Here is a 13,774-nt window from a genome sequence, read left to right as displayed (position 1 = left end):
TAAACCTTGTGCAGCTCTCCCTGCCATCCCTCTGTTTAGCAGGGAAGACAGTAGGGTGCAGATTTCCCTGGGAGGCAGAGACCACAGCATATGACACTTTAAAGTATCTGTTACATCATGTTGTCTAGTTGAAAGCTGTGTACCTGCCAGCAGCTAAGTACATACCTTGTGGGTCCAGCTGAGAGGGTACTGTTGGAAAACAGTCTTCCCCTACAACAGAGAATTTCACAAAATACTGAAGCAACAGCAGTTTTCAGCCCCCACACCTTTTTATCAGTCTCTCAAAGGTAAGGAGTGGTGGGGCTGCTGTTCTGCAAAGCTGATGGCTCGGTGAATTAGTGGTGCTGCAGCAGAGCGAGATGAATTGACCTAGAGCACAGCTGTGGAGTCACACAGACACAATCACAGCAGACACTGATAAGAAGCTCTTGCTGGGACTTTGCACTTAATGGGCTCCTGAGTTGCTCTTGAGTGGAAGCTCCTGCGAGGAGGGAGACTGTGATGACAGGATTGAAGCTGGCTCTGACAGGGGCTTTGTGAGAGGCTGACACCAGGAGATCTACAAATGCAGAGAGAGTCCTTGAGCAGAAGGTCTTGCTGCTCTGCTGTCTGTGTGTCGTTGATAGCTCAATTGTTTGGGAACAGATGTGTCCTTGGAAGGCAGGCTGGGACACTGGGGCACAGAGGAACTTGTCTTACTGTGCAGCAGAAAACCAGGAGGTTGGGGAGGTTTTCCTGAAGCAGCGTAGGTGCCTTAGGTGCACAGGTACTGTGAACACATTGCCTGAATCCTCAATTGCTTTGAAAAGCCCAGCATGGAAGTGCTAAATTTTTTCCCTTGGATGTTTCTGTACATTTTATGTGCTTAGTTGTCTTTCTAGCACCAAGGTCAAGTTGAGATCCATGACCTTGGAGTACTTCCCCTCTCTCTCCTTTCATCTGGCTTCCCCTCATCTCTTGCAGAGCAGCTTAGGGAAGCCTGGAGTTCTTCCCCAGTACAGACCACCTGCTGGAACACCTGCAGCCTTTAAAGTCAGCCTTTCTTAAAAACCTGGAATTCTCTGCTGGCCTGGATGTTGTGTGGCTGGAAATAAGAGACAGCTTAAATGTTTTCTTAATGCAGAAATAAATACTCAGGCAGTCTTGTACTCCAGCTTCTTGGGTGAAGAAAGGCTGTGCTTTAAACTCTCGGCCCTCTTGATTACCTTTTCTGTCGTGACTATTCAAATAATAATAAAAGGCTGTAATCAAAACTCTACCACAGCCTTGCAAATGAGCACTTCTTATAGTTTGAGTAAATCAAGGCATGTGGTGATTCTGAAGCTGGCAGGCATTGCTACTCTTTCAAACTGGGAGTATAGGACTGCTCAAATATTTTGTTCCAGCCTTTAAAAATTCAACGATTGTATACAAAAAGGGAATATATGAAGTAGATGTTCCTAGAAGCTTATGTGAGAGCTGGCTTGTTAAATTTCACCAGCTAGCTGCGTGGAAAGAAATGCTCTGCAATAAAGTATTGTGCCTATAAATAATAGAGCAGGTATTGTCTGCTTCTTGTACGTTCCTTGTAACTTTTTCATCTGCCATTAAAACACTGAAAAATTCCAAGTGAGCATTCCCCCAAGCTGCTGGAACCTGGTATTTACTGCAGAGAGCAAAGCAAATTGGCTGTTATGCCTGGTTTGTTTTGGGGCTGTTTGGTGGTTGTGGTTTTTCCATTGTGCACCCAGAGCTGCTTTCTGTCCTGGTGTGGAATTAATGGTTGGGTAATCTCTGCCCTGTACATGGTTTACAAACCTTCTTACCTGCAGCCATCAGTCCTGGTCTAGTCTTGGGCTCATGAGCAAGAAATAGCAGGAGGCTTTGTTCTTAGACAGATCATACTCGGGCAGCAGGAGTGATCTGAGATTCTCATTTTCCAGATTCTCTTTGAACTGCTTTTGGAATCAAAGAGTCCTCTCTTTTTTCATTTTGTTTTTTACTTACTCTGTTTGCCTTTGGAAGTTTTATCCATCACGTAACCCTGGAACAATGCTCTCCCTAATTCCCTGGAAGGTATTGTTGCTCACTCTGAGAATGTGGCTCATTACACTAAGAAATCAGTAGTTGTGTTGAATGTAGCTTTGGTACAACTTTTGTGTTTTTGCAATTTAATACTTTAATGCAGATGATTGCTGTTGGCAGACCCAGCTGGCCAATCGGAAGCAGATCCTGGACTCGGTGGAGCTGGCGAGCCGCTCGGAAATCCAGCACTTAACCAGCAGGCTGGAGAGGGCCAATGACACCATCTGTGCCAACGAGCTGGAGGTGGAGAGGCTGAGCATGAGGGTGGATGACCTCAGTGAGGACAACCGCATGATTCTGGAAGATCAGCAGAGAGTTCAAGAAGAATTAAGGCAGTCCAAGAAAATGTTAGAGGTCAGTGGAGGAACTCCTAGGAAACGGGGTCTAAAGCAGTGCTGGTGAGAAGTGGTGGGAAGGCTTTTCATCCTGGAGTTGTCTCTTTCTAGAGCCTTTGTAAAGTTCCTGCTTGGCATCAAAATCGACTTCGTAGCCGTGTGCTGCTCTGTAGTATTTCCAAGGGTCATAAGAAATCTGATCAACCTCTCATCACATTGCAACAAACTGGTTTGGTCCATCTTGCAGCAGTCATTCCTTCTGCCTCCTGTGCAGGTGTTGCAGGATGAGAAGATGGAACTGAAAGCCACCTTGCAGTCTCAAGAAGATTTCATTGGCAGCTCCAAGCTGCACCTGGAGCAGTTACAGAAAGAGCTGGCCAGGATGACTGAAACTCTTCACACAAAAGAATTCCTCATCAGGTAGCATCTGTGCCTTGCTGGTACTTTGGCTTTTCAATCCAGATCTATATTCCAGGTTCTCTCACTGAGGACAGCAGCAGCATTTTCATGCAGCTGGATCTGTACTGCTAGTATTCAGAGTAGTGCACTGCAGTTTCTCACAAGCGCTGTGCTGCCTTGCAGCATTTTTCAATTTGCATTGCTCTTGAAATTAGCAGATAATCAGTGGAGAGCATGGAAGGAATCCACTTTCCTCATCTGGGTTTCTGGAGGCAGCACAGGGCTTTTGAGGGTGCTTCTTCCATGCATTTTCAGCCAAGTGCTGGAGACCTTTCAGGGTTTGATAACGTGCTTATTAACCTAGGCTAAAGTTCTCACTGACTGGGGCTTGGTGAGGTAACTACAATCAATGACAAAATCATCTTGGCCTTCCCCTTCTGCCCTGGCCATGTGCAGAGGCTGTTGGGTTCTGGTGGCCGTGTCAGCAGGTTTGGGTGTTGGTCACCTACCAGTCTCTGGCAGGAAGGCCAACATCAAAATAAAATGAAGTCTTTTTAAATCAGCCTGAGCTCAAGCAGGGGCTGTCATCCAGCAGCTGTGTTTGCTTACTCACCCTGCATGCAGCGGTCACCTGCTTTTAGGTTCTGTGCATTTTCCAGAGGATTCCAAGAAAACAGTAGTTATGTTGCCTGTACCAGTGAACTCAGACATGATGTTTCTGTGCTGAGATAAAAGCTGCTGTTTCTGTGCAGGGCCTTGGAGGAGCGCTTGCAAGGGAAGCTGTTGTCCTCTCCAGGGCTGGAGCTGGAGCAGGTGCTGCTGCAGCTGGATGTTGCCCAGAAGAAGGAACAGCACTTGCAGTCAGAGGTGACTCGTCTTGAGAACAGGTAGCCTGCTGCTTGCTCCCTCTGGAAGTGCAATTAGTCTTGGATAATAATACGACACCTAGTTGTGTTCATCAAGTTAACCAGTGGTTTTTGTGGGCTTGTTTTAAATATCAAAGGGCTAAAGAAATCAAGTGCTATTCATTTTGCAGTGTAATAGTGACTGCTTTGGTAATTGGCTGGCTGCCTTTCACTGCACACAGTGGGTGTTCTCAGTGCTCCAGCTTGCTTAGACTGAGCACCTTCACTCCTAATAGGCTGAGGAGTCTTTGTTAGGCAGCTGGTAAGAACCAGATCCAGACCTTCCTGTGAAGTGAGGATTATAAACAAATCTGTCCAGGGAGATTGTGGACTCTCCATCTCTAGAGGTGTTCAAGACCAGGCTGGATGGGGGTTGAAGCAACCCGGTCTAGTTGAAGGTGTCCCTGCCCATGGCAGGGGGTGGAACGAGTTGAGCTTTAAGGTCTCTCCCAACCCAAAGCATTTTGTGATTCTATGATTCCTCTCCAAGTTTGTGGTTTTCAGACTTGTATTTACATAGAAGTTTTGTAATCTTAGCTTGTAAAGAAACAAGCAAGAAACAGCTGTCATCTGTTAGATCAGCTTCCTGATCTCTTGTGAAATGATTTTGGAAAACAAACCCAAAGGATTGGTAAGGAACTTGTAGGCCGAGTTCAATTTCTGTTGTAATGGACATAAAGGACTGCCTGGAAGATCAAAGTTTCTCTGACCATTTTCTCCTCCTTGGGTTTTTCTAATCTATACTTTTGCATTTGGCACCCAGCCTGGTATCTTCAAATGCCAGGTGTGTGCAGCTGAGCGAAGAGCTGGGTGAGAATATCAAAGAGCTGCAGTCCCTGGAAGAAGACCAGACTGAGTCAAGGGCAGAGATTAAAAAGGTAACGTGGCTGTGTTCCCGGGGAGGGGGATGGCACTTGGTGGAGTGAGCTGATGCCTGTGTGCCACGTGCCTCAGCTGTGGGGCCAGGGCAGGGCTGCTGTGCAGGCAGGGATCTGCTGGAGGTGAGGAGCACACCTGGCAGAGGAAGGGTTGAGAGGATACCTGTTTGCAGGTGTCTGAACCTGCCTTTGTGAGCATCTCCTGGGCATCCCCCAGTACTTCTGTACACTGTGGAGATACTTGAATTAGTGCTGGAGGGGCAAATATGTGAAGAAATTAAGGTCTGGAATCCAGAGTTTAAGCCTAATGCAGGCTCCCAACAGGATGAAGAGCAGACAAGGAATGAGTTTGCTGTAATATGTCCTTTCACACTTGAGACAGGACTTCAAATGTGTCCTGGTCCCTGTGTGAATAGGGGAGCGTGTTTCAGGCTTGACAGCTGGGCATGAGGGCAGGGGCTGGGAGGAATGGAGCAGCTCACCTGCCACGAGGGGCTCACCCCAGAGCTCTGAGCACCCAAGGGGGGCTTTTCACAGTGGTCTGCGTGAGCTTGTGTGAGAGCTTTCACTGGAGCCTGGTAGAGTGGAAGCCTCATTGAACCTGAGTGAAAAACCTCACTTGTGTGGAAATCTTTCATCCTTTATTCTGAACATACAGAGGTGCAGATCTTGCCAGAGATCTGTGCTTGGTTACACATCTAAACAGCCACACAGTAAATGAATCTCCCACAGGCTGCTGGGGAGGAAGGAGAGATTTATGAAGGCTGTTTCTGTTTTATATACTTGGGAGGCATTGAGGTGACATGGAGATAAATCACAGTGTGTACAGTATTTACATGGGTAGGCAGAGATCATCTGGTTCAATTTTCTAAAATGCTTGTAATTCTCAGAAAAATCCTAGGTGTTTGGGTGGTTAATATTTCTGACTAATGGAATGGAATCTGGGGGAAGGAATTATGCTGCTGTCGTTCTGTTGTGCCACTGAATAAATATACAGTGTGCCTACCAGAATATTGTATGTGGTGCAGGTCTGCCACCTCAAAAAGCATTGAATAAACCAAGATAAGGTATGGAAAAAGATGACCAAAAGGATGGAGTGGTTTTTATACAAGGAGCAGCTGAATGGAATAGGACTTACCCAACTGGAAAAGAGACAAATGAGATTGAATGGACTAAAAATAAAATCATGCCTGTCATGTGGAAAGTAAATAGGGAATGATTATTCTCTCATAATGCAGGGACTAGTGATCATCACAGAGAGTTATGAAAACAAAGAGATGTATTTTTACCCCGTGCATAGCTGGCTGGGGGAAGTTTGCCATGGGAAGCTTTAGTTGCTACGACCTAACATTGATTCCACTCTAATATCGATTCAAAAGACTTAGGGCAAATTAATTCCTGGAAGGAAAATCTGGCTTGAGCTATTTAAAGTTCCTATCTTTAAATACCTCAGGAAGGCAGAGTGGCAAATTGCAGGGTTATATTTTCCAAGAGTTACTGTGCTTCCTCAGTCATGGTGAACCTTTGGCTCTCTGGTTTTGGCTACAGAGGTTGAATGATGAGCTGAAGAAGCTGTTGGTTTGATAAGTTATGGGTCTTCTCACGTACTTCATGGCATGAAACTTCTTTCAGTTGGCAGTGTATGGTGTGGGAAAGGATTGGGATGAGGTGGCTTTCAATCAGGAAGGACAAGCATGTGCAAAGGGTTTGTTACATAGAGCTTTTTGTTTCCCAGGACTGAGATTTCATGTTACCACGTGCCATACTTTTGCTTTTTTTGCTGAAATTTGTTTTAAAAGCTTGTGGGTGGTGTGTGCATGTCTTCCTCCAGCTGAAAGAGCAGCTCTCTCGGGCTGAACAAATGCACAGCAGTGAGCTAGAAGGGATGAAAAGGGAGATCTCCAGGCTGACACAGGAGCTGCACCAGCAGGACATCACCATTGCGTCGGCGAGCAGCTCCACCTCAGACCTGGAGCAGCGGCTCAGAGCAGAGATTGAAAGAGCAGAGAGGAAAGCAGTGGAGCACAGGGTAAAAAAGGCACAAGACTCTTATGCTGTCTGTTCAAGCGATCTGAAGGCTTGGAACACCATCCTGCTTTTTAGCTACATTAGTACTTTCCTTCTCTCTTTAGCCTCTGCACAAAAACTGAGACCTTCTGAAGGAATCTTCTAATGATGGTGTTCACTGAATCTGTCTTGCTGCTTCTTTTCAAACCAGCAGCCTACAGTTCCTCAGAATTCTTTGGGATCATTCATGCTAACTAGGCCAGGATGGATGACATCTTTGAAAACTGCATGATTATTTTTGTAGCCTTCTCTGTAGGGTCCTTGTACGACTGACAGCCCAAACCTTGCTTAGTACTTGAATCTGAGGGTGGAAAATGCTTGGAGGGTGTTTTGGGCATGTATTGTGTTCTTTTTCTGAGCTTGTTGTTTGCCTCTGTCTCCTCAGGTAATTCTGGTCCAGCTGGAAACCTTGAGGCTGGAAAACCGTCATCTCTCCGAGACTCTGGAAAAGACAGAGTGTGGTCAGCTGAAGGTATGCCATGAGGACCAGGGGCTGGGAAGGGGCTAGCCTTGTGTTCCTGCTTGGGAATAGTCAGTCTTTGCCCAGGCCTCTCAAAATGGGGGATAGAGCTCAGTGAACTTAAAACCCAAGCAAAAGGGGCAATTTGAGAGGAAATAAGATGCAGAAATATCAAGCTTTTGTTCAGTCAGAGAGTGGTGAAGAGAACTGCAGAAGCAGCCATCATTTCCATTTCTTCTGCATGGGCTCTGGCCCACATTTTTTAGTACATTTCATTTCACTTCCATATTAAGCCAGTTTACCTCAAACCTTTGACTCTCAACCTGTGAGGTCCTTTTGACCTGTCCTAGAGCTGTAACTGCTCTGGCCCTTGAAAGACTTGGGGTGAGAGCGTGTTCTGCCCTGGTGAGGAGCCATTCAGCAGGGCTCTCCCTTGCACTCCATGGGCAGGATGCAGGCTGGGAATATGGGCTGGATGTGCTGGGGCAGTGTTCTTGGAAAGGGCCCTGTGGTGGGCTCCTGCAGCTGAACAAAACCTCCAAAACTCTTGAGGCAGAGGGGAGAAGAGGAGCCTGTGTGGAAGAGGTACAGCCTTGGCAGAAATAATGAGCTGGCTCATTTTGTGAAGGAAGAAGTGGCTGGTTTGCAATTTCTGTCTCACCTTAAGCAGAATGGATGCTTCCCAGAGGGCAAGGGCTGGATTCAGACAGCTGACAACCTCATGAGAGTACATCAGAGCTTTTATCCTGTTAGATCTGTGAGAAGGAAATACTCAGCTCTTAGTATTAGTTTGGAGTGATTGTCAAATGTGCCAAGTTCCTAGGAAAGTGCTGAACAGAAGCTTGTGGCTGGTGGGATGGATTAAAACCAGAGCTTTCTGGGGGGCTGATTTGAAACTGAATTAACCTAAGGCCCATTACTTTCTGCTTGAAAAGTAGCTGGTGGCTTTTGCCTGTGTGAGTTCCCAAAAACGTGGTGGCAGTGTGCAAAGCAAGAAATCTGCCTTAAAAAAAAGCCCCACAGCCCAAGGCACAGGAGCTGGATCTTGGCCTGGGGTCCTAACGCACATTTGGAAAGACCTTAGATACAGAGGTGATGAGAATGAGTTAAATAGAAGTGGCATCTAAGTTAAATAGAAGTGGCAAAAAGCAAGTGGGAATGTCATGGGAGTAGAAGCAGTGGAAATTACACCCACCTGGCCTAGTAAGAGGAAGATGATGGGAAGAAGCAAGTTGTTCAGAGTTTCAAAAAGGCCAGAGGCAGGTGCATCTCAACTATCCTAGGTCCATGTTTAAAAGGAATCCAGTGGTGAGAGAGACTGATCTTCCAGGCAGATCAGCACGTTGGGTCTGGATGCAGGCCCCATAAGCCATATATGTAATTCATTTGCTCCTAGGAAAGTCTTGAAGGTTTCACCAGTCAGAATGAGCTTAGGGGGTATGCCTTAAGGCATCTCTTGCTGGCCCTTGCTCTGGATGTGCCTGTGGTGTCTTGCAAACCAGAACTTCTGACTTCTGCCCTTCTTTGTCTGTTAGGGGGACGATGGCACCCTGAGAGCACTGAGGGAGGACTACACCACTGAGCTCCAGAAATTAGTATGTGAGAACCAGCAGCTGCGGAAGGACCTCGCAGAGACCAGGGCGAAACTGGGGGTCACTGCACAGGTGTGCCCAGCTGAACCCCAGGGCACCGCTCAGCAGGGGCAGGGCAAAGAGCCCAGGGATGTACAGCACAGGTGAGTGACCCTGGGGATGCTGCTTCCTCAGGGGGAAGGAGGGCAGAAGGTGTGGGGGTGTGGGGGGTTTAATGGCATGCTGTGTCTCTCTCCAGTGCATCGTGTGTCTGGGAGAACACAAGGACTCTTTGGGAATCTGCCTTTATGCCTTAAGCAGTGCAGGACTTGGAGTCCCAGCTGGTTTGTGTTCTGCAAAGCCAGCAGTGTTTGTCTTTTGGCTGCCTTTGCCTCTCTCTGGAGCAGCAGTCTGTGCTGCTTTTGGTGACAGGGTTGGATGTGACCCAGGCAGCCGTGCTCCTTTCTGTGCTGTGCTAGGATGTGCAGGCTGTGGTTTTTGGTATCTACAGCAGCAGAAGAGAGAATTCTCTACAGGGACTGGATGTGCATCTGGAAGTGCTATGGAAACAAGTTTGGATTGCCAGGGCTGTTAGTAACATCTCTGTTAATTGTTGCCTCTGTGTGAATTTTTGCTGGAGTTCAGCTGCTAAGAGACAAACTCAGTTCTGTGCTCAAACCTGCCTTCCAGGACAGCTCGGGAAGCACAGCACGAGCAGGATGAACACGCAGGGAGGACACATCTCCAGCCTGACAGGACTGCTCAGCACCATCACAGGGAGTCCCAGAGGTGTGGGGCTGCTGAAACAGGAACTGTGACCCCCGAGATGGGTGAGCCGCCCTCCCAGAGCAGCAGCAAGAGCTGCAAGGAGTCACGTGCCTGGCTGGGAGCGGAGTCTGTGCTCCTTGCAGTGGATGAAAACAAAGGTTTTGCAGATGAAGCATCTAAGCAGCCTGCCTCAAATCATCACAGAGAATCTGTGTTTTTGGTAAGCAGTTGTACAGGAGCTAGTTGCTGCTCAACAGCTGAAAACAGAACTGGGTTCTCATCTGGCAAAAAGAGACAGGCTTTTGAATGCATGACCTAACTGCATGTTGTGTGTGATCCTGTATGTAAATCAAGTGTTAAACAGGGAGGGAAAGCCACTGCTGGATGGTTAAGACTTGGCCAGGGGGATCCACATGGTGGCTCTTCAGAGCTCCTTGGAGCAGAACTTTGTGTTTGTGTGCTTGCTAAGCTAATTCCAGGAGCTCATGGTTCTCTCCTTGCTGGTGCTCTACCTCAGTGTGTACCAGGACCTGCTCGTGTCCCCTCCGAATTCTGCTTCAGCTTTTGGCTTGGGTCTGTAGTAGAGGCTCAGTGTGGGTGTGGAGTGCTGGGTATGTCTGTTTCACACAGTCTCTGGCTGCCTGTTGCTGCACGTCTGTAAAGCACAGGGTCGGTTTTACCCCTTTCAATGGGGCTGCAGCAGTCAGCACACTGAACCTAAAGCTGCTTATGCTTGCTGATGGAAAAGCCTGAAATCCCTGCTTCACTGACAAGGGGAGCCTGCTCTTTTTCCCAATTGCTGATGATACTTTTTTCATAGGGGGCAGTGTTGGCACTTTCTCTGTCCTACCTCAGCTCAGTTGCTGAAGCACTTGACCAAGATACAGAAAATTTGCACTGAATCACTTCTTCCTGTCATGTTTGGGGAGGGGAGAATGCTGAGCACTGGTCCTTGCTCCAGACGTGTTGCTCCAGCAGTGCTCAGAGCAGTTTCTCCTCTGTTTGTGTGTTGGTAGCAGTGACAACTTTTAAACTATTAGCTATGTCTTTGTGGGAGTCCAGAGATGAGGCTCTAAAGCTGGTGCACAGATAAGTGGAGGCTTGTCAAGTCTGTAGATCTTAGTGCAGTTTACTACCAAGAATAGGTCTTGATTGTTTCAAGACTAAAGTAGCTTGTGCACATACCCAGAAAACAGTGTTGGGAACTTAGGCAACTGCTATATTCTAAATGGAAACTCTTCAGGATGCAGGATTGGACCTAAACTGTGAACAGTTCCACTTCAGGGTCTGAGAAGCTCTAGGGCTTGATGTTTAATAGAAGAGAATGGGCTGCTTTTTATTCTGAGAGGTAGAAATAAGGTTTCTAAGGAAATGCAGATATTTGTCCTGGTGTTGACTGGAACTCCCTGCTCATGGTCAGGCTCCAGTGTCTTTAAATCAATCCTTTTAGCACTAAGAGTGCTAAGAGTTCTCTTCAGTAGGCTGTAGTGGGGTGGGAGAGATTGTTGTCTGTAGCCTTTTCTGTTTCCCTTTGTTCCTGGCTGTTGATAAGACCTGAAAATGATGAGACTTCAGGATTTGGAAATAACCAGTTGTCTTCTCTTGCCAAGACACTGAGACAACTTGTCTGTAATGGAAAGCAGCCCTTTAGTAACCTTAATATTTCATGTGCCAGCCCCTGTGCATGAGGCTTCTCTTCATCAACTTGTACATTAAGCCTGGTTCACAGTGTTGTTTTTGTAAGTTAATAACTTGTGGGTAAGCGATGTGAGGAGCAGGAATAGTTCTTGACTGTAAAGGAAAGAATCTGGAGTAGTTTGTTGACTGTTGCTGGCTGAAGTGCTGTTCCATGAGCTGCAATGAGATTTGGCCTGTACTTGCCTGTGGGATTGTACCAGGAGCCCTTTACTTTGGGGAAGAAGAGGAGAGGTATATGAAAGAAAGCAGAGATATTCCCAGTGTGGAATATCTGGTGAAATAATTACCAGTCTGGCAGTGCTTTCCCTTCCCTGGACCCAAACTCTGCGGTGCTCCCGCTCACTGAGATTTTTATGGAGACAAGGAGCAGGATGTAGACCTTGAGTTGTACTAACAGCCAGGACAAACCCCTTGGTATTCCATAGTGACCTTCTCTAGCCCTGATTTTTTGGTATTGATTTTTTGGCAGTGTTGGCTTGGTGCAGCAATCATTGCTGGCTGGAGGTGTTGGGAGGGACATGACCTGTGATACAAGTGTGAGGCCTGAGTGCTTAGTCTGCCCACTAAGATGGAAATGAGCCCTCTAGGAGCGTGTTCAGTTGTGTGGTTTGCAGATCAGGGGTGTTTCTGGCCAAAGCTTGGAATGAAGGAATACCTGATAATCCCTTTTTTTCCCTTTAGTGCCCCTTGCCTACAGCTTCTGTCGGATCCATAGCTGCACGATACCTGGAAGATGAAGAAGCGAGATCCCAGCACATCCTGGAATGCCTAAATGCTCACATTGAGGAACTGAAAAAAGAGAGTGCAAAGATAGTGAGACGATTTGAACACCAGGAATAATGTTTCTTGTGGAATGGGAATGCTGGTTACTTTACGTGGTTCCAGACTGTGACTGGGAAGGTGCCTATATCCAGTTGGTATTGGAGCTTGGGTGAGAGGCCATGTGTCCCAGCTGAATCAGCTGGATGGGAGTTGAGGAGAAGGAGCTCATCTCTACGTGCTTGCTCTGCTGAGGGGTGTTACACCACAAACATTTTAGGCAGCTTGCTGTAGGTCAGAGACCTGCATCAGAGCTATGTGCTCACTCACAAAGATTATGGTGTTTTTTAAAAGCAAACCATTTGCTGGTTTTTATGTAAAGTATTTTAAGTATATTTTATATGTGTAAAAGCATTGAAATAAATCAGAATGGCAAACACCTCTTTTCTTGTTCGTACAAACACACAAAGTGACTCCTGTGGCTTATCTTCCCTTCTCATCAGGAACTTGGATCAACACCTTTTCCATCACAGCATAGCTATGTTCAAGGACCAAGGAATGTAATTCCTCTTTCCTTTAGGCTATCTGCATTTTTTCCAGTTAATTTGCCCTCAGTGGAATTTCTTAATATTTCCTGGTTCTTGCAGCTTCTGCCCTTTACAGTTTGCGTAGTATCTGGTGTCTTTATCTTGCTGTACAAGGTACTTGGAGTACTGCAGAATAGCTGAGGAATGAGTGGCTGAATTCTGGTTGTGATCACAGCTCTTGGAAAAGAGATATGGAAATAGGAAATGACACTGGATGGGAGGAGAACCCACAAGCAGGTGAGGTTCATCCACATGTCGTTGCAGCTGCCACGTGAGCTGGTGCCAGCCTGGTTTGAATCTGGGCAGTCTGGTGGAACTGCTGCATCAAAATACATCTGTGACCTCTTTTGGGGAAAATATTCAGTCTTTCCTCGAGGGAAGTATGTTGTTAGTGAGCGAACAAGACTTGTTTCTATGGACTTGTTTTCTTTTGGGGTCTCCGCAGTGCTCCTGTGGCTGAGTCTTCACAGCCTTTGTACAGGCAAACCTTGGGATGAGGGCATTCCATGTCCATAAGTTTCCTGTTCCTTTCCATCAGCTTCCCCTTATGTTAGAGCAGGTTAATGCTGTCAAGGAACAGGGATTCAAAAGCACCTGGTGCACCAGAGCCCAGCCATTGTGTCAGGCAGGCGAGTTCAGCCAAGGGGATGCCTGGCTGCAGACTGGGGCTGCGCTTGGGCAAGCACCTCTGCATCCCAGCGTTTAGAAATGTTCCAATCCAAAAGTCCTTGTATTTTGGCTTTCTCGTGGAGTTCTTTGCACGAGGATGAAACCTTCAAATCCATTCTGGATTCTCATTGTGCAGCCTTTGGAATGAGGTGCTGAACTGCCCCCAGCTGGGGCTGGGCTGTGGTCGTGTTCCGCACAAAGTCAGCAGTGGCCTCGGATCCTCTGCAGAGCTGTCCATGGGGAAGTGTTTTTGGAGCATCCGCCCTGTCTGTCCAGATCTCGGGTAAGGACTTGTTGGTCGTGGGGCATTTTGATAAAATCTGAACAGCAGAATACACCCAACTGTTTCCTCTTTGCAGATGAACCTGCAGATGCACCGTGTGACATGCCAGAACCCTTAGGGATCCCTCACAGCCTTCAGTGAGGCCACCAATTTAATTTTTGAAATGATACCTTGAAAATAGTAGTATATTTCCTGAAGATTTGTTAAGTTAGTTACTGAGTGTTGCATCATGCAGTTGGTGTTTTCAGAAGTTCAGGAGACATTTTGCCTTGTTTCTGATGTTCTCTTCCATATCCCTTCAGAGATATTTGGCAGTTCATGTTGGCAGAAG

General features: G+C 47.0%; 1 protein-coding gene across 11 annotated transcripts in view; it reads left to right on the top strand.

The window, feature by feature from the left end:
• The window catches only part of CEP63 (centrosomal protein 63), a 43,849-nt gene extending 31,510 nt beyond the window's left edge, over positions 1–12,339 (top strand). For all 11 annotated transcript variants that reach the window (XM_042024701.1, XM_042024703.1, XM_042024708.1 and 8 more), the window contains 9 exons: positions 2,185–2,418; positions 2,674–2,819; positions 3,551–3,685; positions 4,467–4,581; positions 6,413–6,610; positions 7,034–7,120; positions 8,644–8,843; positions 9,370–9,667; positions 11,827–12,339. In XM_042024701.1, coding sequence (XP_041880635.1) covers positions 2,185–2,418; positions 2,674–2,819; positions 3,551–3,685; positions 4,467–4,581; positions 6,413–6,610; positions 7,034–7,120; positions 8,644–8,843; positions 9,370–9,667; positions 11,827–11,985 — 1,572 coding nt within the window. In that variant the 3' untranslated portion in view covers positions 11,986–12,339. The remainder of the gene's footprint in view (positions 1–2,184; positions 2,419–2,673; positions 2,820–3,550; positions 3,686–4,466; positions 4,582–6,412; positions 6,611–7,033; positions 7,121–8,643; positions 8,844–9,369; positions 9,668–11,826) is intronic.
• Positions 12,340–13,774: the final 1,435 nt, after the last annotated feature.

The sequence above is a fragment of the Corvus kubaryi genome, unplaced genomic scaffold (genome assembly GCF_017639235.1).
Source record: "Corvus kubaryi isolate FWS band 111438036 unplaced genomic scaffold, C.kubaryi_AGA036_p1.0 37264, whole genome shotgun sequence".
NCBI classification, from domain to species: domain Eukaryota; kingdom Metazoa; phylum Chordata; class Aves; order Passeriformes; family Corvidae; genus Corvus; species Corvus kubaryi.
Note: the sequence above shows the minus strand (reverse complement) of the source record. Positions and strands in the feature narration are given on the sequence as shown.